A 27,242-nucleotide genomic window follows, 5' to 3' on the forward strand; every position below is an offset into this window, starting at 1 on the left:
AGGCTGGCTTCGAACCTGTGTGATCCTTCTGTCTCAGCCTCCCAAGTGCAGGGATTACAAGCACCCACCACCACCCCGGCAAAATGATACCATTTCTAAAAAGATTAAGACAAATTTGAATGACTAGGTTTTTGTCTTTTTAATAAAGGTGAAGATGAGCCTGTAATCCCAATACTTGGGAGGCTGAGACAAGGGGTCAGAGGTGCAAGTATAGCCTTAGCAATTTAGCACGACACTACTTTCAAATTAAAAGAAAAATAAAATAGGGCTGGGGTGCAGCTTGAAGTTATTATTCCCCAGAGTCCAATCTACAAAACAAAAAGATAAAAAAGAATAAAGATAAAGGTGAAGATCAGACTCTAGCTGACTGTTCTGTTGCTTGCATATTTATAATATGGATTCCTTATCATATATGAGAATACGTCCAATAAAATGTTGCTAGATATGCCAATAATATAATCAAATAAAGTACAATTAAGTATTTTAGCAACATCCTCATTATTTTAAACACAAATCAATTATATTGCTTAGTTTTTCTTAAAGATTGCAGAATATAGCTTCTAAAATCGGGGTGCATGTTACATAGAAAATTTCAATGACCAAAGGGCCCTGATACCTGACCAATGAATTCAATTAATGGCTTTTTTATTTTTTGCGGTATTGGGAACTGAACCCAGAGGCATTCTACTCTATTTCTGAGCTCTACCCCCAGCCCTACTTTTTATTCTTTATTTTAAAACAGGATTATAATAAGTTGTGGAGGGCCACAACAAATAGCTGAGGCTAGCTGCAAACCTTTGATCCTCCTGTCTCAGCCTCCCAAATACTGGGATTATAATCCTGTGCCACCATACCCAGCTCTGGCTTTTCTTTTTTACAGTGAGCTGCACTCTTTGTCTCATGGTAATATTAATGCTGTTGCAGAGTTAGCTGCATGTTATCAGTGTTTTATTGACAGTTCATATTCTCACTGTTCAAAATGAGAACTCTTAAGAAAGGACTTTTCATGGTTATATTAATTCAGAATAGAAGTCTACACTAAAGTTGTCTGTGTGTACATATCAGGAATTAAATGCTTGCCCATCCATCCACTGGCCAAATCTTCATTTTTATATCTATTATCTTTGGGACCTTGATATATTACTGAACCTCACTGAGCCACAGTGATCTCATTTGTAAATTAGAATCCATAATACATGATTTATAGTAAACAAGTAAAGCTCCATCACAGCTCTTAACATATTGTATGGGTTCAAGAGATTTTTGTTCATTGTTTCATTTAATCACTCACTAAGTTTACCTTTCACACCAAACTCTGCTGGAACCAGAGATACCTTTACAAGCAGCTGTTTCTATTATTATCAAAGATGCTAAAGGCATAGTAGAAAATCAATACTTTACTGAATACTTTCATATTATACTTTCCTACCTGATCTTACTTTGTTCTCAAAAGATCCATTTGGGATAGGTACTATTATCAGATCCTTTTTACAGACGAGGAAGCTGATTTTTTCCAAGAGATAGAATAACTTCTCAAATGACACATGGCTGGCCAGTGAGGAAATGAAATCATAGCCCAGGAAGTCACAAGCTCTCCACTTTTCCTTTGTCACAATAAACACAGAGGTCTTTGAAGGTGGAAAGTGATTAATGGCATCCATTTGAACCAGTTTTGTGAGATGTTAAGGGAAATTGGAAACGATAGATGAGGTCCTGGAAGCAAAATATGGAGGTAGAGTTGCTATTTTTCTAAATGCATTTTTAAATAATGGGTTGAAATAAGATATTAAGGTTGGGAGGATTTAAACATGTTTCTTTGGCTGCTTTTCCTTTTTTCTTAAATTCTGCTCACAGCTTTTAATTCTGCTCTTTATATAGCAGTTCACAAAGCCAAGATGCAATCATACCCTGTCCTTCCTCCCACCACACTCACAATCATTCTACAAATTGCCGGTCAATATCACAGCCGTTTGAGATCCTGGTGTGACAATAATCTTATCTATTAATCTCGGCAGCTCCCCTACCATTGCTGATACTTTTTTTCCCCTCAGTTTGCTAGAAAATTATACCAATGTAGAAATTTACATTAATAGTCTTGAGGCTGCCCATGACCACACTACAGTAATGTAACTTAGAAATAAAATACACAGGTTTCCTTAAAACAAGCACAATCCGAGTTCAAGCAACCAAAACAATATTTGTCTAATTTTGTGAAACCAACACTTTGTTAATGTTAACAAATGATTCCTTCAGAGGTGCTTTGTTTTAAGGCATTCATTTACTTCCTATGATCTCAGTAATTTAGCTTGGTGGATTATTTCTTGTCCTTAATTTTTTTTTTTTTTTAGAACATAATGGTCAAATAAGCAAGAGGGGACTTTGCTTTCAGTCTACAACTTTAGACGGTCTCCCTCATCTTCATTTTCCCTAGTACCATTTTCTATTAAGATTATATAAGGAAGAACTTCCTGCTATTGTTCACATCTTATATGATGATTAAAAGGAGAAATTATACTGAAATAATCATAATATTTTTCAGTTGTGATGGCCTCACAGTCACTCTAAATCTTTTCACTTGTTTATTAAAGATATTTAATAAGCACTCTGCTCAATTTTCAAAATGAGTTCAGAATCTGACCTATTCTCACCACAGTCACTGTTGTACATGGTCAAGTTGCCCTCTGATTTTGGTGGACCAATGCAGTAACTTCTTAACTGGTCTCTCTGCTTAAACTCTTATGTTCTTGGGGCCTATTTTCCATTTTAAGGGAAGCTTTAAAAGGGAAATTAAATTTCATCACTTCTCTGCTCCAATTTCTAAATGGTTTCCTATTACATTTAAACTGTAAATTCACTGTGGCCTCTGGAGACTTACAGAATCTGGGTCTGGCCTTTCCCTGCTATTTCTTAATATATTCTTTACTGACCCTTCTTGTTTTTCTTTTTTCTTTTTTGTTAGATATGTAATGAATTATTAACTTTCTTTTTTATAAATATTTTTAGTGGTGCATTGTAGTCATATATCTTGATGAAGGACAAGATGATAGAGGCATACATGCACCCATCACTCATTTAGCCCTCATAATATTATTTTTATTCCAGGACCTGACACTAAAATAAACCAGGTACCCCCAATTTAACTTTCTGTTTCCTCACAGTTATTATTATCTAATAATCTGTTATTTATTTCGCCCCCTGGTTGTCACTCCAAAAGGCAAGAGACTATGCCATGACAATCATTTTGGCATCCATAACCCCAACGATCAAGAATTGTGCTTGGCACATACTCTGTTTTCAGCAATATTTTTTAGGGTTACTGATATAACTGATAAATGGATATAAGGCAACACACACACACACACACACACACACACACACACACACACCTACCTTTAGAGAGTCTTCGCTGGAATCTGTCCACGGCTCTCTGTATTGTGCAACTCTGTGAGATTTCTCACTTGTTCCGAATCAGAGTTTTGTTCATTTTCGTACTTAAATAGGATATTATTTTTATTTAACTTCAGTTTATAGGCCTTTATGTTGGTCATTTAAAGACCTAAACATCATAATTCTTCTTTAATAGTCAAATTGCCTTTATAACATTTCTCTTTTGTCAGGTCTTAACATTTACTCCGTGAATCATGTATATCTGACATTCTCTAAATTACAACACTTTAGATAGGACTCTTCACTCGTTCAGTTCACTAGTTGGTAACAATTCTTATTTTCATCTGTCTTATTCATATTGTTTAGCAGGACAAGAAGGAAGAAAGGAAAGAAGGAAGGAAGGAAGGAGGGAGGGGATGGAGGGAGGGAGGGAAGGAAGGAAGGAAGGAAGGAAGGAAGGAAGGAAGGAAGGAAGGAAGGAAAAACAAGATGAAAGGAGATTTTTAAGGGAAAACTTATTGTGGTGGAATTCAAAAGAGAAAATGATGAGCTCTGTTAGTGCTCTAAGCTGGGAAGAATAAGGACAGATCTGAAAATATTTCTTGATGATGTGATGTTTGGTTGGTTATCCAAATTTAAATAACCTTTCTTCCAGGAAGATGATAATGTAGGGATATTTCTATTAAAAGTATTAATAGAAATTGCAGATAAAGACAAGAAAAATACTTAAACCAAATTAAACAAAACAACAATATTCACAAAAATATAAATCATGAATGAAATAGAGTTTTAAACAAGTGATCATTTTCTTTAAGTTTAATGCTTTGTTGTGCAGGAAAAATTAAAGGTATTTGTTAATGTAAATTATAATTTTTCTTAACAAATTTAAATTAGTAATTAAATAATTATATAATTTATAGGATATTTTAAGGGCTTCTTGAAAATTTTCTTACAGATGAAGAATAGAAAGGAAAGAAAATTATGAGTGGGAAGAGAGTTAGGTCCACTACATAGTAGATGCTATTTACTAGTTGCTATTTAATGACACAGCATTTCTTTCTTGCTATCTATTATTAAGAGAAATAAAAAGATGAAGAGGCAGGGGAAGGGAAAAGGACAGGGAATAAAGCAGAAACACCAAGCCCTCATGTGCCTTCTAAATTGGCAAGTTGAAGATGGCAGGATTTGGTAATTTCTCCGATACTTTAAAATTTCAGGATTTTTTTCTTTTTCATTTTGTCTTATTTTTAAGTCAAGTCCAGACATTGCTGTTGTTGTTTTTACTTGGTGTTAATCTTTCTCCTTCTAGTTTACCTGTGTGAATCCCTGTCTCACCTCTTCAGGTCTGTGCTCAAATGTTACTGCTATTGTCTTTATTAAAATAAAATTCCCTCCCTGCCTTTAACACTTCCTCCAGGCTTCCCTACTGCATTTTGCTGCAACGCACTGACAAAATCACATGCTTAATATTTTACTTATCATTTTAATTTGCTTTTCTTCTCTTGCTTCAATGTTCTGTGGAGGCATGACTGTGTTTTCCCGCTATGTCTTTGACCCTTAAAGAGTCTATTGTGTATCAGAATGTAATTATTGAAAAGAATAAAATGTTGCTTTTTTAATGCTAAGGGAAATATACTATATTTTCAGACATTAGCCTGGGAGTCTTATCCACATGTGTTCTAGTTTTAGATGTATTTCTTAATAGTTTAGCAATTGTATGCTATTTATATCCAGTGTCCCTTAGTTTATTTACTTAACAAATGTAAGTAAAAATCATAACACTTCAAAAAGCTGTTATCAGGATGAAAGGAAATAAAATGTGAAAGGCTTCTTCTTAGTATCTGCTCAACAAATGTGAACTATCAATCAGTACTAGGTAGTATAAATAGGTCTTCCTCAAACCACTAAGTACTTAGAACAGTTAAACATAACTGGCTGCAAATTGCATCCAAAGACATGAAATGATCTGCTTACTCTTATTTTATACCGTTGCTAATGTTATACTGTTAGCTTCATATGGCATAAAATGTGATGTTAAACAGATTTTTAAAATTAATAATAAAAGAATTAAATGCATGTATTTTGAAAACATTTCTTTCCTACAATATGTGAATTGACTTAATTCCTATAGCATTCTAATAATCTTATAGTTTTTCATGTCCAAATTCAAATTTTACAGGTATCAACGGATAGATATTTGATATATTTTAATGGTGAAATATATAGCAATTTGCCTGGATTTGACTTTGAATAGATAATAATATCATGTGGAGGATGATTTTGTGAAGTACATCAGTAGTTCTTGGTAGTATTTACAGAGCACATAGAGATTTCCTATATTTTACACTTTCATGTTAGTTATAGCTTATTGATTATAAAGACATCTTTATGTCTAATTTATACTGTAGTCTTATATATTTATACTGTAGTCTTATTATTCCAATGATAACCAAATAATAACTATACTTTAAGTGCTTTTTATACTTTTTGGTAGTTGTAGTTTGAATATCCTAATTCTTATCTTTCTGAAAATATTTATTGACATATCTTTTATGATTATTTCAATGGACTTCCTTTACCCTTCAGCCAAATTCATATTTAACAACTTTCTATCTTTTACTGGGTGTGGTGGCTTATGCTTGTAATCCCCGCACTTGGGAGGCAGAGACAGCAGGATTGCGCAGGTTGAAAGCTAGCCGTGCTGGCTTAAAAGACCCTGTTTCTAAATAAAAATAATATAAACTAGGTCTGGGAGTGTAGTACAGAAGTAGAAGGGCTTCCAGAAACCCGAGTACCACAAAAATGTTTTTTCTATCTTTTAAGAAAACAAAATTTAAAAATTAATGTAGTTTTAATTATGCAAATCAATTAGAAATCAATTTAATTCTAATAAATATTTCTGTCTTCAAGTTCAAAACATATTACACATCCAATATGGCTTATATGGTTTAATTTAGTTTTATTTTCAAAATCTTAAGTGTATTAAATAATATGGATCCATTTAATTTTCATAAAAGTCACTGTTGGTGTAAACATATAATAATATACAAGCTAAAATTTTTGTGCATATTTATGGAATGAATGCATAATCTAAAAGTTATGCTTATTTAAACCTCACAAAAACATGAAAAAAGAAAATTAAATGAAAAAAGAACATTAAATGAAAAAAAGGCTAAGAAATATAAAAATGAATATAACTTTCTCTTTCTATTTTCCAGCCCTAGGAAAAGATAAAGATTACATGGATGAATCTCAACACACTAATTATGACCGATCTCGTCTCATTAATGACTTTGTAGTAAAAAATAAACCTGAATCCAAGAAAAAGAAGTCCAAGGTAATGGCAACTATGAATACATTATTATTACTATTTTTGAGGAACTAGGGATAGAACACAGGGGCATTCTATTTCCAAGCTACACCCTCAGTCCTATTTTTTAATTTTGAAACAGAGCTTCATTAAGTTGCAGAGAGTCTCACTCAGTAGCTGAGGCTGGCTGTGAACCTATGATCCTTCTATTTCAGCTTCTAAAGTACTGGGTCACAAGCATTCACCATCATGCCAAATTAATATACTACTTTTAAACTATAAATTTAAGACTTTTGAGTATTAATCTGCATGGTTGATCTTGTGCTGGAGAATAGAAAAGAATGCATACACACACACACACACACACATATATATATATATATACACATTAACACATATAACCGTCCTTAAAGATTAAAAGATTATCCATGTATATATTTATGTTATGTACAAGTATATTCACTTAAACTATCAAACAATTTTTATTTTGTCTTAACAGAATTATTGTCTGCCCCTTTATTTTTTAACTTTCTTAATATTTGACTGATACATAATAACTGTGGATATATTTTAGGTATAATATGATGTTTTAACAAATACATAGATTGTTTATAAGATAAAGATAATTTGAATATCTATCATCTTAAACATTTATCATTTCCTTGTGTAGAGAATATTAAAACCTTGTCTTGTAATTACTTTGAAATGTATGATACTTTATTGTTGACTATAATTATATACTATATAATTATACACTACGTAAAAGAACACTGGACTTATGTCTCCTACCAAAATGTACATGGGATCTATCAAACAGACCTGAAAACATTTAATCTGAAATGTGTAATTGTTCAAAAATAATTATTTTTATGAGATTATTCTTTTACTTGTCATGTTTTTCTAAATCAGCATGGTGTAGGAATTTAATATCATATAGACCAAGATTTTAATTCTGGTTTCACTAACTACTAGTTTTAATAATCTAATCATATTAATTAGACACACGGAACCTTTTTTCTCATTTGTAAAAACTGATTCATGTTGGCTGCCTGACATAATCCTTTGAAGACAAAATGAGACAACCATGTGATAAGTGTTTATGGCATAGAAAGGCTAGACATGCTAGATTTTTATAATAATTTAGAGGTTGAGGACACCTTATTAAAAAATAAATCCGTTTTTATTTTTGTTACCTTTTTTGGTACTAGGGATTTAATCCAGAGACATTCTACCTCTGAACTACACACTGGGCCCAGCCCTATTTCATTTTACTTTATTATTTTGAAATAGAGTCTCACTAAGATGCAGAGAGCCCTGCCAAATTAGAGCACTTACCTCTTATCTTCATGTCTCAGCCTCCTAAGAACTGGTATGACAGGGAGTGCACTGTGCCTTGCTTCTTAGAGTTTAGTATTAAAATTCCAAATTCCAACAACCTCACCCACTGTTTCTCAAAAAAGTGCCTTTGTGTATATTTCAAAGCATATGCATCTAACACCAGATACCAAAGTAATGGGGATTTTTTTTTTATTATTCTAGTTGTAATAGGTACCTACTTTCTTTTTAATACTTTCTGAGAATTGTTTTATATCTCCCACTGATGTTTGCCATCAGATCAAAATCAATCCTTTTCCTTTTTATTTTAACTATTGGTTAATTTATGGATGATTTTAATTAAGTATAAGAAATATTAAAAAGAAAAAAATTTGGATGTTTAGCTTAAGGACTGATTTATATTTCAATGGTCATTACATTGACAGTAATCACATCCTTGAATATAATTTTCTCTGTGATATTCGATTTTCTTTGGCTTAGATCAGTTCTGTCAATCCCTTTATTAGGCATCATCAAATCATTTATGAAGAAATATGGCACAGTTTAAATATAACTATAAGCCGGGCGTAGTGGCACACGCTTGTAATCCCCGCACATGGGAGCAGAGACAGGAGGATCACGCAGGTTCGAAGCCAGCCATGTGCTCTGGCTTATGAGACCCTGTTTCCAAATTTAAAAAAAAATGTAAAAATAAAAATAGGTCTGGGAGTGTAGCCAGGAGGTAGAAGGGCTTCCAGGAACCCCAGTACCACTAAATATCAATATAAAATAATGAATGAAATTAAATGTTAACAAATAGATTCAGGGGTAATCATACCATCTCTTCATTCCTACTTGTTTGGGTTTTATTAAAGAGGGTTTTTATTCTGTGCCAGTAATTCTTAGATTATTTTTACAAATCAGGGGTTTATCTCCCTGCCATTATTCCTGTGTCTCTGTGTCTGATCAACATAATGCACTTTTGAGAGTCTCTGCAATCTGTAAAGCATTGTTTGAAGTGAAGAGAAAATGAGTTAAGAGAGATGGAGACAAGTACATGAAAAATATTCAACAACATAAGCAATCAGAAAAGTGCAAATCAAAACTAGACTGAGATGGGCGTGGTGGCACACGCTTGTAATCCTAGCACTTGGGAGGCTGAGACAGGAGGATAGCACAGGTTCAAAGCCAGCCTCAGCTACTGAGTGAGCAACTTAGTGAGACCCTGTGTCCAAATAAAGTATAAAATAGTTCTGAGAGTAGAGCCCGGAGGTAGAAAAACCCTTGGGTTCTACTCCTAGTACCACATACACAAAAAAACTCTAGACTGAGATTCCATCTAATTCTAGTTAGAATAGCATTTATCAACATTGAAAACAATAAATCCTGTAGAAGATAGGTATGTTTGGGGGTGAATATCTATCTATCTATATCTATCTATCTATCTATCTATCTATCTATCTATATCTATCTATCTATCTATATCTATATCTATAATGATATATATATACATATATATATATATATATATATATATATATATATATATATATATATATATATATATATATAATCTCATTAGGGGGAATGTAAATTACTACAACCACTGTGAAGATCAGCATGGAGATTCTTCAAAAGAGTATGAATGGAACCACCACATTACCCAATCATACCACTTGTTGGTATCTTTCCAATAGCATTAAAATCAATACTATAGTGATACATACATATCAATGTTTGCAGTACAATTCACAATAGTCAAATTAGAAAATTAACTTAGGTAACTGTCACCAGATGAATGGTAAAAAAAATGTGGTATATAAATACAATGTATTTTTATTTGGCCATTAAGAAGAACTAAACTATGTCATTTTTAGGATAATAGATGAACTAGAGAATTTTATGCTTAATAGAAGCAACCAATTCCAGACACTTAAGAGCCATATGTTTCTCTTATGGGTAGAAGCTAGATAGAAAATGGAAAAGAAAATGCACTTTATGATAATAAAAAGTGAAATCCACAGAACAGTGGAAGGAGAATCAAAGAGAGAGACTAGAAGAGGAAGAAAAGGAGGCTTGAGCAAAGAAACAGACTAAATAATATTATGTCCATATATGAAGGTATCACCTCACTAGAATGTATGGGGAGGAGAGAAGGGGTCGTAGGATTAATTTAGGAAAAAATCACATCAAAGATGTTGTGTGTATGAATGTATCACTTTGAATAGCACTATACTATATATTCATATTGTACTAACAAATTCATAAAGAGAGAGACAGACAGACAGACAAACATAGAGTTTATGTCCCTTAAGGTGCTTATAGAACCAATTGGAAGACAAAAAAAAAACATACTTAACAGAATTAAAAAATGAACTAAGATTAAATAAATTCTGTTATCTGCTTCACCATTGTTGGTAAACCACTTTACCAACAATGATATTCACAATTTTATTTATGTTCAGAGTAGCTATTTCTCTAGCCTCATTTTTTCTAGACTTTAAACTTTAGAATACTGAAGTTAAAAAATAATCAGTTAAACCAGCATGCATATATGGGACTACTGAAACAGGCCACAGTAGTTTATTCCAAGAAATCCAAATTAAGTGTCCTCCTGAATCTGCTTGATTACTGACCCATCAACTATTACACTTTCACTCAATCTGTGGAAAATCCCTACCAAGGTAACTCAAATTTCTCTTTGTGTATATTTGTTACAGATGATTGCAACAAAAGCAATAACTTAAACTTCTGTCACTTTTACTACTAGCTGTATACACTGTACCTTAAATGTGTTGACCTTCTTTTGTTATACCTCACCAACCATAAAATTATACTTGTACATGTATATTGGGGGATATAGATTTTGCATTGATTTTATGAAATTGACAATCCTTATTCATTTTGACCTATATGGAACAATTATCAAACGGTTCAAATGAAGATATTTATATATATGCATATGTATTATATAAATATGCTCATAAAATATGCATATAAATATATGTATATATAATTTCATATATATTAAATTGTGTAACTAAGTATCTGTGCCCCTCAGCATCACTTACATGTTACAATTGTACTGGTTGGAATCTACTTTTGTATGCTTTGCAATAAAACTGATATTTGATTTTTTTTCACAAGAGTTAATCAAGTTACAACTGGACATTTGTAAATGTCACAAAACAAGTTTATAAAGAGTCAACAGGAAAGGAGCACAAGTTAGACAGGGGGAAATATTGCTTGATGCAAACTACATAGTAAGTAATGCCAAATATTAGATCATAGAAAACAAATAGAGCTTTCTTACCAAGTTTATCTTCAGCTATAAATTAGAATGTTGGGAAATAGCTGCAAATCGTTCAAGTAGTATCTTGCATTGAATGGATAAGGAAGTTCAGCTGAACTTCTCAAATGTTAAAACAAAAAATTCAAAATTAGATATGACCGGTTTGCTAGATGTTATGGTGTATCATAGATTCCCAAAGTCAGAGATACCATTCCTATGGGGACACCTGTCCAATCCAGGGGGGCAATAATAGCCTCAAGTACAATTGCTAGGTTTTGAATAAAAATAAGAGACTATTGAAACAGTCCAGGAGATGCTGATTTTTTTTTTTCTGAAAAGAAGGCAGTAAAAATTTTGGGAAATCTTTGTGTTGTAGGTGAACTTTACAACTGTTTGAAAATCCGGTTTGTCACAATCATGTAAACATTTTCTTAATGTTTTTGACCCAGAGTGGTGAACTGTTTTTATTTTATTGATTGATTGATTGTACTGGGGTTCCTGGAAACCCTTCTACCTCCGGGCTACACTTCAAGGCCTATTTTATATTTTATTTGGAAACAGGATCTCTTAAGCCAGCATGGCTTGCTTCAAACCTGTGAGATCCTCCTGTCTCCACCTCGCAAGCGTGGGGATTACAATTGAGCACCACCATGCCCAGCTTGTTATTTTTATTATGTTGCAGGATTACTCATCAGAACAATGCATCGTATCTTTAAAATATCGTGTGTGTGTGTGTGTGCATGTGTGTGTGTATGTGTGCCTGCGTGAGCGCGCGCGTGCGCTGAGGGCAAGCATGTGCTGCTGGAGATCAGAGTACTTCCTTATGCATGCTAGGTAAGTACTCAATCATCGACCTATATCCATAGCCCTGATAAATGTCCTTAGTAATGAACTTTGAGTATGCTTTATTCATAAGAAAACTCATATTTAAGAAATTAAAATATCTATAAAATCTCTGGTAGGATGAAATGATTTCAGCAAAGTAATAGAATTTATTGGAAATTTACTACATGCAAATCTTAGAACTCCAAAACAAAAAAAAATAGCAAGGCCTGAGTATTGGGAATCAGTTCACGAGATAGGCATAGTTATCCAGGGAGAAAGCCAAGAGACTGTGGATATTAGAAATGATGCTATGTCTAAGACTGTATTCACATAGCTCTAAGCTTTAAATAGAAGCCATATTTAAAGATTTCAAAGATATCAAGGTAGAGAGAAAATTTATCACAGTCTTTTATTTCCTATATCCACTAATTTTTTCATGAGATTTTGCATTTCTTCCCATTGTGGGCTTTGTTATACTAGCCTTGCTTCTTGCTATGGCTAGAAAATTGCTACAGAAGTGATACTATGACAGCATTGAGCTCCAGACTAGAAAGATCTTCTCCTTCCATTCTTTTTATCTGGACCCAGCCTCCACTAAGACAATATATTAAAGTTTAGTCTGGAAGAAGATAAAATCCTGCAAGTACCAGGGCCTCCTGAGCAGTTTTCCCAGGTGAGGCAGAGGTAGAATCCAGGAGCAAAGATGAGGAAAATCAGGAGCATGAGAAATCCCACGTAAGACCAGAACTCCCAGCAGTGCCCAGAGCAAACCTGTTTGGGGTGGTTTATCAGTCAAAGATAATAGACAAGGTCCTCAGTACTAGAATTCCTTTTTTCTTCAAGTAGCAGTGTTCTGCCCAAGAGCTTAGGCCTCTAGATGGGATGATATACAGGGACACCTGCAGCTTTTCAAGGTTAGAGGAAGCAAGCTTATGAAACAGAGCTGACACTCCTGACACTATCACTTGGAATGCCACAATTAACTATAAATGTTGCCAATAAATGAGTCTAGGGCTATGAATATTTTCCAAATTACAATAACTTCTTTGAATGGATGCTCAGAATCAAATCAGACACCAAAGAAGTTATAGACTGGAAAAATATTGACATGAATATTTTACAAGTTCATTAAAATTAGATCACAAGGCCATTCACTTTGACTCTGTCAAGTGTCATTGGCAGATGTTTTCATCTTTTACTCAACAGATGATGTGAACAATTTTCTGTAAGATGGAGGTGCTGGCGATACAACTGAGAAGGAGAGAAGCAGATGGCCTCTGTTGTGTTCTATACTGGGTCTTTCATATGAGCATTGCTAATAAATTAATTTTCCTAGATAGCTCATTGTCTCTGCCTCCTGTTACAGGTATTAGGATTCTGAACTCGATGATGATGCTTTTCCCCAGAAATTGTAAAATGGTGATAACTTGAACTACAAGATGAATAAGTAAACATGGCTGCTTCAATTGACAAGATTGTACATGGAATGAAATATAGTCATTTCTTCCTATCTGCACGTTATACAACCATAGATTAAGCCAACCATATATCATAATATTCAGAAAAATAGAATTGCCTCTGTACCGAATATATAAAGATTTTATTTTCATGTTGTTGTTTCTCAAATATTACAACAAAGCAACCATTTATGTAGCATTTACCTTGCATTAGTTATTATAAGTAATCAAAGATTAGGTAAAGCATAGAAGAATGTGCATGTGTGATATGCAAATATGACTCCATTTTTATAGAGTGGACTTGAACATGTGTGGATTTTTATATTTATGAAAGTGCTGGAAATAGTCACCCTTGGATACCAAAGAATGACTCTAATAAAAAGGCTAGATTCTATTTTCACTTATTGGAATAATCGATTTCTAAAGAAAATATTAAAAACGTTCCTACCTTTAGGAACTTACATTTCCCTTTTTATATTTAATAATATTATTATGGGCCAGACATGGCAGGACACACCTGTAATCCCAGTATTTGGGAGGCTGAGACAAGAGGATGACAGGGTTTGAGACCAGCCTCACCAGATTAGTGAAAGCCTCAGCAACTATATAAAACCCTATTTCATAATAAAAAATAAAAATGCCTGGAAGTATGGCTCAGAAGTAAATTCCTCTGGGTTCAATAAATAAATAATTAAATAAATAAATTATTGTGGCAAATAGTATTATACATATTTTCTACTATATTAGATATGGGACACACGGAAACCATTTTATTTAATAATTTTGAACAGTGTTTTAAAGTTATCTTTTTGCGCTGGGCATGGTGGTGCATGCTTGTAATCCCAGCATTCGGGAGGCTGAGACCTGGAGGATCGCGGCTCACGGACAGCCTCAGCTACTTAGTGAGGCCCTCTGCAACTCAGTGAGACCCGGTTTCAAAATAAATTAAAAAAAAAAATAGGGCAGGGGGTGTAGCTCGGAGGTCAAATGCCCCTGGGTTCCATCTCCAGACCCACAAAAAAAAAAAAAAGTTATCTTTTTGCCTAAGATTAAGAAAACTTTTCCAGCCCACCAAGGAGCATCTGGTGCTATCTTCAGAATTTTTATCTAATACTAAAGAGGCATCATCTTCCCTGCACTTGTTGGTAGTATCTCCCTTTTTGTTCCATTTATTATTACCTTACCCTCATAATTTTAATAGAAAAAATTTTTTCTAAATTAACTGATTATTAGTATAGATTTTGCAGAAATTTTATAATATATTCTACACTTCCACATTTTCTGTGGATTGTTTAAGCGCGCGCGCGTGTGTGTGTGTGTGTGTGTGTGTGTGTGTGTGTGTGTGTTATGATAAAGGAAACATTTTAGCTTAGTCAAGACATATTTATCTTTTAAAGTAGGTTATAAATTTATTCACAATGGCTGGTCAATTATTCAGGTGGAATTAAAATACATTGATATGCCTTCTTCACAATTTATAGCAAAATGAATTTCTGAAGAGCTAAATAATTAACACGTCAAATTCAATCACTAAGCCAAACAGGAGTGGGAGAGAGCAGGAGGGAATGGGCGAAGGTGAGGAAGGGCTAAATGAGTGATGTTTGCACTTTGTATGCCGCTATCATCTTGTATCCCATTAAGATGTATGAATACAATGTACCAGTAAAATAAACTCAGAATAAATATATTAAAAACAAAGATCATTTTCTAATCACAAAACAGTAAAATGGCTTTGTAAACTAATTACAAAAATTAGACTTTATATCAATTAACATGTCAATCTTATAATGAAATCAAAAGTAAGAAATAACTAGTAACAAACTGACATAATATACACACTAAAAGAAAGCATATTTTAATGTATAAAATAATACTGTAATTTATAACTGCAAAAGTAATAAACGATTTTATTTACGGTGTAAAATCATTTTCAGTCTAGTAATTACGAAAATAAATTTGTAATCAATGCCTTTCGAGCCAAAATGAAAACATTTGGAAACACCATAAAAACCAGTACTGATATTAGAAGATAGCAACTCTCACATTTATCCCTTGTTGATAGGTTTGTGTATTGAGACAAGTTTTCTGTAAAGCAATTTGACTGAAGAAATTTAAACTAATTTTAAATACCTTAAGTAAATTTTTCAGTTTCATTCACTTTTACAGATTTGTCCAGAGAATGTCATTTGATGTTAGTGAAAATATTTATGTTTACAATGTTTCTTAAATTTAAGAGCAAAACACGTCATTAACAAATGTAGTGTATTCAAATAAGACATTACTATATTGAACATAAGGGCTGGGTTGTAATTCAGTGGGAGAGCCCTTGTCTGGGGCCTATTTCCAGCACTGAAAAAATTAAGAAAAAAATTAGCCCAAAAACTATTTAGGGATTGTAGAAATTATCATAGTATATAATTATGTAATACAATAGCATTCATCAAAAGTAATGTGTAGTTTTATACCAATTACATAAAAAATATCTAGTTCTTTTATAAAAAAAACTTAGAAAGATAGTAAGTGTAGTATGATACCAATTGCATGAAATAGCTAACTCTTTTTCATAGAAAAATATTTAGAATTATGCTTGTAATTCCAGCATTTGGGAGGCTGAGACAGGAGGATCCAGGTTCGTGGCCAGCCTCAGCTACTTAACGAAGCCCTCCATGACTCAGTGAGACCCTGTTTCAAAATAAAGAATAAAAAATAAGGCTAGGGTGTATCTTAAAGGTAGAATTCCCCTGGGTTCCATCTCCAGTACTTCAGAAAAAATTAGAATTATATAAAATGCTTATAGTATTTACCATAAAAATCAAATTACATAATTACCTGATGCTTTTATAGATTTAAACTGTGTGTGTCATCTTAATGCCATTGGTCATTGCCACTTTAAAATATCATTCAGGTAGTAAATGACTTAGCTAGAATTTGAAATGATGTGGTTTTGTTTCCCAAAACAGACTTTCCACTTTGCAACAGTAGCAAGACAAGAACAACACAGAACTTTTATGGTCCAGCATCCTTTGTAAGGAGCATTTAAACTATATATATATATATATTATACACAGTGATTGCTTTATACTCATCATCTTATTTAATTCTCACAATAACTCAGTGACAGCATGTCTTGGTATTCTCTTTTTACTGATAAAGAAAATAAGATTGAAAGAGGTATGCTTCTTTCCTGCCTTTAGGTCAATATTTAACTGTAGGAACACACTCACAAATGTCACTCATCCTTTTCTAATACTTTAAAACATTGCTCTGAAGCACACATCTCTATATTTTACTAATTATATGGCTAACTTACACCACCCTAGAACTAGATTTACTTCTTCGCAATTTTCTTTTCTTTTTCTTGTTTTTTTCTTTCTTTCTTTCTTTTTTAATAGATTTGAACCCAAAGCATTCTCCATTTGAGCTAACCCCCAGTCCTTTTTATAGTCTCTTTTAAAAAATGGTCTCACTAAGCTGCCAAGGGTCTTCCTAAGTTCTGGCTGCCCTTCTCCTGTGATTCTACTCTGTTAGCCTCCCTAATACTAGCATTATAGGCATGTGCCACCAAGCCTGGCTGTAATTTACTTTTGCCTCAACAAAAATTCAAGTAATTATGAACAGAGATTTAATTACAAATTTAATAGTACTAGGAATCATCAAATGTAGTCAAAAGAGAGAAGGTATCTATTTCTTGGACTTATATAAAAACCAGTGGATTAATACTTTGAAATATACTCACTATAGTATGAAAACTCTGCTCACCTGTTAGAAGACAAAACAGGAACGCAAAACTATCCCATTGCCTACCTCCACAAAAGCTCCAACGGCTGCCAACAGCTGAATATAGAGGCAAAATATATCATGTCTCCAGTAGAATTAAGATACTCAGCTACATTTTAATTGTGAGGGTAGAATTAGATGATGACTAGATTTGTTGGGGATAGTTGCTGTAAATATCCCAAAGGACTATTTTTTAAAATGTGCCTATTTAAGAAGTCTTATTTTAGAAGTAATACAAGGAAATAAATCAAGATGCCAATGATGTTTTCTGTCATCTGACACTAATGTATTGGTAATTAGATACATAAGAAGCTTCACAAATAATTTATTGTTTTTTTTTTCATGAGGGCATAACAGTTTCTCTTAGGAAGTATATCTCCTAAGCTTCATGGAGGATTTTAGCTCTAAAATGAGAACTTCAGTAACTTGTCTGCAAAAAATTTTACATACATTCATGGAATGTGAAAGCAAATTCAGTGGCTTAATTTTTGAGCATGCCAGCTACACAGTGCAAAGAATGTTCTAGTTGATTCTTACATTCATCAATTATAAGCTCACATCAAACCAGTCCTTGAATTGCTTAGACAGGAAGGCAGCTAACGGAATCAAATTAGAAGCTGCTTGAGCATATTAAAAGTAAAAATTCCCTAATGTACATGATGTACATTCACAAATATATCAAAGGCAAACACTAAGCCAAACATGAGGAGGAGGGAGGGAGGAGGGAATGGAGTGGGAAGTGAAAAAGGGTTAAATGAGTGATGTGTGCACTTATGCCTCTACATCTTGTATTTCATTAAGATGTATGACTACTGCCGGGCGTGGTGGTGCATGCTTGTAATCCCAGCATTTGGGAGGCTGAGACAGGAGGATCGCGGTTCGCAGACAGCCTCAGCTACTTAGTGAGGCCCTCTGCAACTCAGTGAGACCCGGTTTCAAAATAAAGAATTAAAAAAAAATAGGGCAGGGGGTATAGCTCGGAGGTCAAATGCTCCTGGGTTCCATCCCCAGTCCCACACACACAAAAAATAAAATAAATAAAAAATATTTAAAAATATGTATAACTACAGTGCACCAATAAAAGTAATAAGAAATAAAAAGTCAGATATACCCTATTAGGAAGATATTGGAACAAGTTTTCCAAGTTGTGCATGTAGCAAAAAGACTGCTGGATTGGGAGTTTTGACATTAATAATATTGATAATGGCAAATAATTTCATCAGCTGTCATTTATTAAGAAACTTTCAGGGATTTTGCGGATGAGTGTTATGCCCTAACAACTCTAAAAATTAACATCTGTTTTCCTTTCATTTAATGGGTGAGGAAATAAAAGTGCAGAGGGCTGGGTAATTTCTTTGTATCATTCAGCTGGTAAAATAGCAAGCAGAAATTTTGCAGAGGCCGCCACATTATCAAGCACTGTGCTACAAGGATCATGAAGATGTGTGCAAGGGATTATAGTAGCCTCTAGACAAGTATATTTAGAAAACATGGCAACATTTTGGGGATCACAAATGTTGTGTTCTTCCACATTTTATCCGTGAGAAGAAGATATGATAAAATTGAGGCTTATATATTTTGATTCTGATAATTGTAAAATATCTATCCTTTCATTTCTGCTCATAGACTGTCATCTCTCCATGCCCTCTTTCTGCATTTACTTTGTCCTGCAGACTCCTTAATTCTACCAAATAAGGATATTTTGAGAGTTATGCTAATTTCAATAGAGTGTTTATTGAGTAGTTTCTGAAAGTTGTAGGTTTTCAAGTTATTATTAATTCTTTTGGCATGGTGATTGGCTTTTTGCAGAATGTTCATCAGGATTCCAGATGAGGGGCCCAGTCATAGAAACCTGTGTATTTTATGAGCCCTCACACCCCAGGCACTTTAAACACAGATATTACAGTTCCTTACCATTTGCTATTTAAAGATATCAAACTACTATGCCATGTTAAATTTCCTATTTCACAAGCTTACTGAAAAATCAATTTGCAAGCACACTGATTAATTCAAGGTAATATCCATTAACTGGTTCTCCTTAGGTCCAGTGTCTTTTAGTTTCCAATTATAAGCTGCTCTGCAGAGATTTTCTTGGCAAAAATAAGTGCAATCCTCAGGACTTTGTTGTATCTCATCAAGTGAATATTAACCACAGAGGGACAAACACAGCCTTATTTGTTTATTCACTTTTAGGTAACAGATAATTCAGATTACAGTCATATCAGAACAAAGCCAATATAATGCAATGTCAAAATTAAGAGATGCAGGATTTTAGAAACCACAAAGGTTTCTATTGTCTCTCACCTGAAGAAGAAATTGAGACAATTTCCTACAAAAGCTAAAAAAAGATAAAAGAAAATCCTTAGGAATTCCACTCAGCTATCAGAAAAATGCTACTTGGAGCATTAACAAAAAAGTTATGTTTTCTGGACCCCTGGTATTGAAACTGAAACATACCTCTCACCTTTTCACCTTTTGTGTTAATCTACCGAGCTCATTCAAATGACATGTGCAAGAAATTATTAAAAATTGACAGTCAAATCATCAGAATGTCGTTGACATTCTGTGACTAAATGTCATATAGGTGAATCATACATAGACACTATTAAACTATTAACCAATGACACATGACAGCAGTCCCCTAACCCACCCCAGAACCAGATGCTAAAAATAAATTAATAGAAAGCAATACAGAAATTCTTATAAAGACATGAATTGTCTCCTTTTTCTAGTCATTATTCATATTCAGGCACTTAACGAGTTGTCTAAAAACCCTCCAGTCAAATGCTTTGTGCAGCATGCAATATGTAAGACTCCAGCTAATGGAAAAAGCAGGCGGTGGAAGGCAGAACTTTCAGTTTTCATGCTGGAGATTGCTGTAAAGAAGGCTGTCATTCGAGACTCTGTTGTCAGCAATGACGGATCCCAAATGCAGCTGAACCCAGAATTTTGACTGTGGTATGTTTAAAAGTCCATAAATCTAGAAATTCTATATTACTTTTCTCTTTTCTTAAACATATGCAGAAAAGCCAATTAATAATTAGTATATAATTTCAGAGTTCGGAAGGAATGTGTTATTTCAAGAGACTAGATATATATACTTTTTGAGTAAGAAATAGTACGATCTAAATGTGTCAGTTTTTAGTATCAGTGTTTATATTGCATGTGAAACAACTGCTACCTCTATGAATGTTTTTAAATGTTTTTGACTATTGATGAATTGAAGTAATTATTCACAAATGCTATGCTAAAGTAACTGTTGATCTAAAGTCATATACAATATAATTAACAGTAAAAATAAACATTTTATAAATGGTCTTAAAATTATGTATATAAGTTTTTTACATAAATAATGTCTGCCAAAGTAGAAAGTCTGAGAAAGAAAGTGAATTTAATGAAGGAAATGTCAGGATTAAATGTTAAAATAAGCAAGTGACACAGGTATGAATTTCACTGAAATGTAAGAGAGGAACAAAATGTTTTCAACTGCTTTTTTTGCTTTTATGGTTCCAAAAGCTATTTTAAAAACTCAGTTTTGTACTAATCTTTGTTTTCCTTTAAAATGTCAAGTGCTTCCATTTGGAGATCAGAATTTCAATTTCTATATCTACAAGGTTAACTATCTTTAAATGAATAATCACTAATATGGAAATAAATGTTCTTTTCTTTAAAAAAATAAATCCTTAAAATGTTTCTTATGTAGTATTTAAAATGTCAAAGTCAGTGACCAAGAAGAGTAAGTGCAAAATAATGTTTTATAAATTTCTTCTATAAGAGGATACATAAAATATAACTATTATAAATATTTATTCATTGAGAACTCAACAAAAACCCATAATTTCTTCTCCAACATAGACTATTCTGAAAAATGTGTGGCTTTGGATCTCCATTTGATATACCAGAGTAAACAAAAATGAGTGGAGAGAGAATAATATAAGATAGTCTAATAAACAGCACTTACTATAATGTCTTTTACATTATGGAAGCACAATCAATATTTTGTTTCTCTCTTGCATTTAGTTCCCTTTTTTACATTTTTATAGAGTATTTACTCTTGCTTGGCAATTTTTATTCTTTACATGGACAAATATCTTATTACATAGTGTTTAGAGACACACTCTTTAGAATTCAAGTCAGATAACTCAGGTGTTTTGGATACAAACTGAAGTCTTCAATGATTAACTTTCTACTTTGTAACAACATAATATTGTGTTACTCAGTGAATCAGATCTATTTCACAGGATATTTCAGATGAAAAAACACACACACACACACAACTGATTCCATTTAAATACAGTGACTAAACTCACTATGGAAAAATTAGTCTCAAAGGCCAAATGTTAATAAATTAAACCTGATTTTAACTAAATGAATAATCAGAGGTCAATATAAAAAAACGCTCCACACTTGAGGACTCTTTTCAGAGAAAAGTATATGCTGCATAAGTATAAGGCTCATAAGAAATGTGTAAAGAAAATTGTATGTTTTACCATCCTAAAAGTAACCTTATAAGCAGAACTATCAGTAATTGTTAGATATAAAATATATAAATGTTTTTCTTTTCACATTTCTTCTTCAATAAAATGAGAAATTATATTTAGTATCATTCAAAGCTAAAATATCATATTGTAAAATTTTGGTTATAACAAATTTTGCATAAAATATGTGTATTTTTTCTAAACTGATAACTTAAAAATAGTGGTTCTCAAACTAGTGAATATCAGAATTACTTCTAGGACATTAATGAACAACCCAGGCATGGTGGTGTACTCCTATAATCCCAGTAACTTGGAAGGCTGAGACAGGAGGATCGCAAGGTCGAGTCTCATCTCAGAGACTTAGTGAAACCCTCAGAAAATTAGTGAGTCCACGTCTCAAAATATAAAATAAGGCTGCAGGTCTGGTTCAGAGATAGAATGCCCCTGAGTTCAGTGTCTAGTACCAAAAACAACAGCAAAATAGTCTTCACTCACAGAGCTTCTGTTGTAATCATTTAAATTGATAATTGACAATTTACACTTTTAAAAAGTGCCCAGGTGATGCTGAAGCTACAGGTGCAGGCTCCCCATCTGAGAGACACCACCTAAATCTCCACTTAGTAGCTCCAATGTAGTCTATACTTTGAGAGCCCAGGTAGTACCTGACTCTATTCTAAGTCTGGGAATGCATTGCTGAATAAAGCAGTTGCAAAACTTGTAGTTGAGTAGAGTCAGAAAACGAATAGTTCAGGCAATATGCCAATGTCTATTTACAAGCTGCCATTAGTGGGTGCAGGGTAGTGGAAGGTGCTCTCCAGCTGATCAGGGAAGCAGCCTCTCAGAAAGTAGGTAATAAGGGTGGTAACTGAAAGGGAAGTCAGCAGAGGCCAGAGCAAGAGAAAGAGGCATTCAAGGCAGAAGCCTGGTCTCTGTGAGGCCTTGGGGTGGGTAGAGCTTCTGTGTTTGAGAGACTGATATGTGGCCTGTGTGGCAGGAACACAGAGGCTGAGCACCAGGACGGCCCAGGATGAGAGGAGACACAGAGGTAAGAGGCATGTGGTGCAGGGACCTGGGATGGGGAGCTGGGTGTTACTCCAGGTATAAAGGGTTTTGAACCGATACCTTTTTTTCCCCTAAGGTCACTCACTCTGTTGCTCAGGGCAGGAACAAAGGAGGGGTGGGATGGACTTGGAAGCTGAAGGTGGATTGGTAAAAAATGACTGCAGTGAGATGAATTCAGCAGGCAGCTTCCGACATCAAAATGTGGGAATTACTTGGAGATCACAACAGAGGTCCCAGTTATTAAATTCACACTGGGATTGATTACTCTATGACCTGAAAACAAGTCAAGGGCATAGAAAAAGAGCTTGAAAGCAAAATTAAAAATGTGTGTGTGTGTGTGTGTGTGTGTGTGTGTGTGTGTGTGTGGTGAAAGATTAGTAAAAGCAGTGTGGCTGTGGGTGGTTTTGAGATACCCTTTACTTTTGTTTTCTGCAGTAAGAAATGTACCTTATTATAAGATTCAAGTACTTCATTGACTTGGGGATGACAATCTTAAATTGAATTATTAGCGCATTTCTGTGTGTATGTGTATTTGTGCACATAGGTACTAGTGCCAAGCAACGTGTAAAGAATACTGTATACAAAATGAATAAAACTTGGTCCTTGTCCTCAAAAAGCTTGCAGTTTACAAGATATGATGGGGCATGCCAATAATCCAGTACTTGGGGGCTGAGACAGGAGAATTGCAAATTGGAGGCCAGCCTGAATAATTTAGGAAGGCCCTCAACAACATAGTGATAATTTTTTTCAAAATAAAAAATAAAATGGGGCTGAGAAAAGAGGTAAATTCCCTCTAGTTACAATCCCCAATACCAGACACACACACACACACACACACACACACACACACACACACACACACAGTTTATTAGAGATAATAGAACTTTAAAGGAAGAATGCTTAAATGTTAGATTAATAATTATTCTTCCTAACATTTGGCAGTTCTTTCAGGCCTCAGTTACCCCAATAAGTCTTGAATAAACTTACCTTTTCCTACACACAGGTGACTTTGCTTCTAGAGTTGTCTCTACCTAAGAATGCTCAGGAACACATCGTCTTCTGTTCATTCTTTAGGACTCAGGTCACATATCACTGCCTAAATAAAGTTATTTTCTCTTTCTCAGGAAAGTCACTTTTCTTTGCTTTCATAGCATTTCTACTCCCTCTCTCTCTCCCACAACAGCACAAATCACACCGAATCCTGATGACAAGATCAGGATCTAAACTCCTCTCTCTTGAGGGAAGGATGCCATGGATTATTGTTTTTTTTTTTATAATTCAGCACTTTGCACAAAAGCTGACTCATACAGGAGTTCAGGATAAAGTTGTTAAGTGAGTGAACTATTAAAAGAGGATGTGAGGAAACATTGCAAGCTTAGATGAAATGGTTTTTATTAAAGTGGCTTGCTAAAGAAAGAAAAGGGAGAGTTGATGGAGAAGTGAAACCTTAAAAAAAGACAAACATTTTAATTAATTTTACTTCTAGGAATTTGTATTCATAAAATAATTGAATAGATTAAGAGAGCTGTAGAAACAAGGATGTTCATTGACTCAATATGAATTAGAGCAAAAGATTTTAGCAAGACAATCCTAAATTATTTTCAGTTGGAGAATATGATGATATAAAATAGTGTTTAGCTTTTTAAAAGTGCATGTAATATGGCCAGCATTTTCCATTAATCTTCCAGTAGGCAGATAAGATAACAATATATAAGATATGATAATACAAAATATAAGCTATGGGACTGTGAGACTATAAACGCCACTCCTGAATAACCACTGTATCAAAAAGAGTGAGAATTGGTCCTGGAATTCCAGAGGCAATTCAGTTAAAATGAAGCAAAACTATGTACTGATGTAGAGACAGATATATGTCAGACTTTTCCTGGTACTTTACCCAAGTACTGCTTCCTTTTCCTGGCCCTGTTCCTCTATCCTGAGTTAGCCAATCAGAATCCTCCATCCTATTGGCTATCGAGATAGATACAGTGATAGGTATGTTCACCAAGCTGAAGTCTGCTCTGGGATATCCCCTCAAAACTTATATAGGAAAAAGTGCTCCATACGCAAATATAGTTGGAAAGTTATTTTTAGTAGTGTTAAAACAAAATAAATCAGAAAACATTAGCCTGGGTTTCTGGGTTCATTTCTGTACACAAGCCAAAACATAGTTAAAGTAACTTGGAACTTTTCTGTAACTTAAAAATAAAAATTTCTAACTGCTGTTAATAATAGACAGCCCACCAGATAATTGGTTGCTTAAATAGTGACCTCCTGTCATGCCCTACACAAATAAGAAAAATACCTAGCTATACCCAATCAAATAATTTTCCTTCTTTGTATTTGCAGTCAGCTCCTAAAAATTCACTGCCCACCCTGATTGATCTCTCTGAACCTTTTCCATTGTATTGTGTGATGCCCAATACATTAATAATTATTTTTCCAATATATCCTGTTAAATTTATATATTTCTTTAGCAGTAGAAAGAGGTAATAAAAACAGAATTAAGAGATAGAGATAAGCTGGTCGTGGTGGCACATGCTTGTAATCCCAGCATTCAGGAGGCTGAGACTAGAGCGTTGGCGGACAGCCTCAGTACTTAATGAGGCTCTCTGCAACTTAGTGAGACCCTGTTTCAACATAAAGAATAAAAAATAGGGCAGGGAATGTAGCTCGGTGGTCAAATGCCTCTGGGTTCCATTGCCAGAGCCCCTCCCCCCAAAAAATAAAAGAGATGGAGATAAACAAGAAGCTTGTAATCCCAGTACTTGGGAAGCTGACACAGGAGGAGTGCAGGTTTGTTATTAGCAAATTAACAAGACCCTGTTTCAAATTAAATAATAAGATAGGGCTTGGGATATAGCTTAGAGGTATAATGCTCCTGGGTTCAATCTACAGTACCACCAAAAATAAAAAAGATGGAAATAGAGACATGATTTCATAGTAGAGTAAGAATCCTGACAACTGTGATTAGATCTTCACAGTCATCAGTTTACAATTTTAATTAACTATCTCTGGCCATCTCAGGGGAAGAAAGCTGAGTAAACTTTGCCATATGAACATAAAAATATTTTTGTGGTTAGTGAGAAGTTGTAATTGTTTTCTTGGATTAGATTTCTGTCATTCTGGACTCAAATAGTGCTATTAGCATAGATATCCTAGGCATATTGATTGTATAATAAGTTTTATAACAATGTGCATGAAATTACATGTGTATGTCCATGTTGTATATAGCATCACATATATCATACATGTATCTATGCAGTGCATACACACATATAGTTGATTTATATTATGGAATAAGGAGAAAAAATACAGAAAGATAACTGAATGTGTAATAGCAATTACCACTGAACTGTTATATCTTGTAGTACTAGTACTTATATCAATTATGAATTATTGGGAAAACAAAAACAGAGCTGAGGAAAATAAAAGAGAGATGAGGAATGTCATTGTTAGGAGCAGAGGCAAGGATTTTGATATAGCACTATTGAAGGTATAGAATTTGTCTAGATCATGTACAGCCAGGGGTTGAACACCTGAGAGCCACACCAGTTTGCCACACAGAATGTGAGAGGAATCAGGCTGGAGAAAGAAGACAGGTATGAGGGAAACATGGATATATACAACAAGTTCTACATGGGAGCTTTTCTTGCCTCATACCTGTAAACACAAATTTTAATGATGCTCTCCAAACTCACAAAGGACTCTCAATTTTGAGTATCAGTAAGGAATCAGGTGATCGAGCAGCTGCTAAACAGTGGTAGAATAATCAAACTAAAATAAGAGCTATGTTGGCAGTTAAATATATATATATATATATATATATATATATATATATACACATACACAGATACACACACATATGTATATATGTGTTTACATAATTGCAAATGGACTTTTCAGTTTATGTAATAAACACCTTAGTCTATTTTTTAAGGGGAAGTATGTCAGAGAAGAGGATCCCTTTTTTTTAATTTTTGTATTGTTGCATTGAAATCATACATCTAAATGAGGTACAAGATAGTATAGGCTTGCATGCATACATCACTCATTTAGCCCTTCATTGTTTATAAAGGAGAAAAAAAATCAGGCTTGATAAGAGTAAACAAAGTTAAATTTTATAATAGAAAATAAAATTAATAATAAACCAAGATGTTTCCCTCTTTACCCCTCCCATCAGGGGAAAAAGGGAAGGGAAAGGGAGTAAGGTGGGGAAAAAAGGAGGGCTAAATGAGTGCTGTGTGCATATATGCCTCTACCACCCTGAACCTCATCAAGATGTTTGATTATAATATACATAAAAAAATAATAATAATAAATTAGTTATACAACTAGGT

The 27,242-nt window shown here is 33.9% G+C and overlaps 1 protein-coding gene across 4 annotated transcripts in view; it reads left to right on the forward strand.

Annotated features, from left to right (window-relative positions):
• The window catches only part of ANO3 (anoctamin 3), a gene marked incomplete at both ends in the record, with an annotated part of 387,663 nt that overhangs the window by 207,901 nt on the left and 152,520 nt on the right, over positions 1 to 27,242 (forward strand). For all 4 annotated transcript variants that reach the window (XM_080703073.1, XM_080703074.1, XM_080703075.1 and 1 more), the window contains one exon: positions 6,606 to 6,724. In XM_080703073.1, the coding sequence (XP_080559199.1) occupies positions 6,606 to 6,724 (119 nt within the window). The remainder of the gene's footprint in view (positions 1 to 6,605; positions 6,725 to 27,242) is intronic.

Source organism: Muscardinus avellanarius (genome assembly GCF_963383645.1).
Source record: "Muscardinus avellanarius genome assembly, chromosome: 1".
NCBI classification, from domain to species: Eukaryota; Metazoa; Chordata; class Mammalia; order Rodentia; family Gliridae; genus Muscardinus; species Muscardinus avellanarius.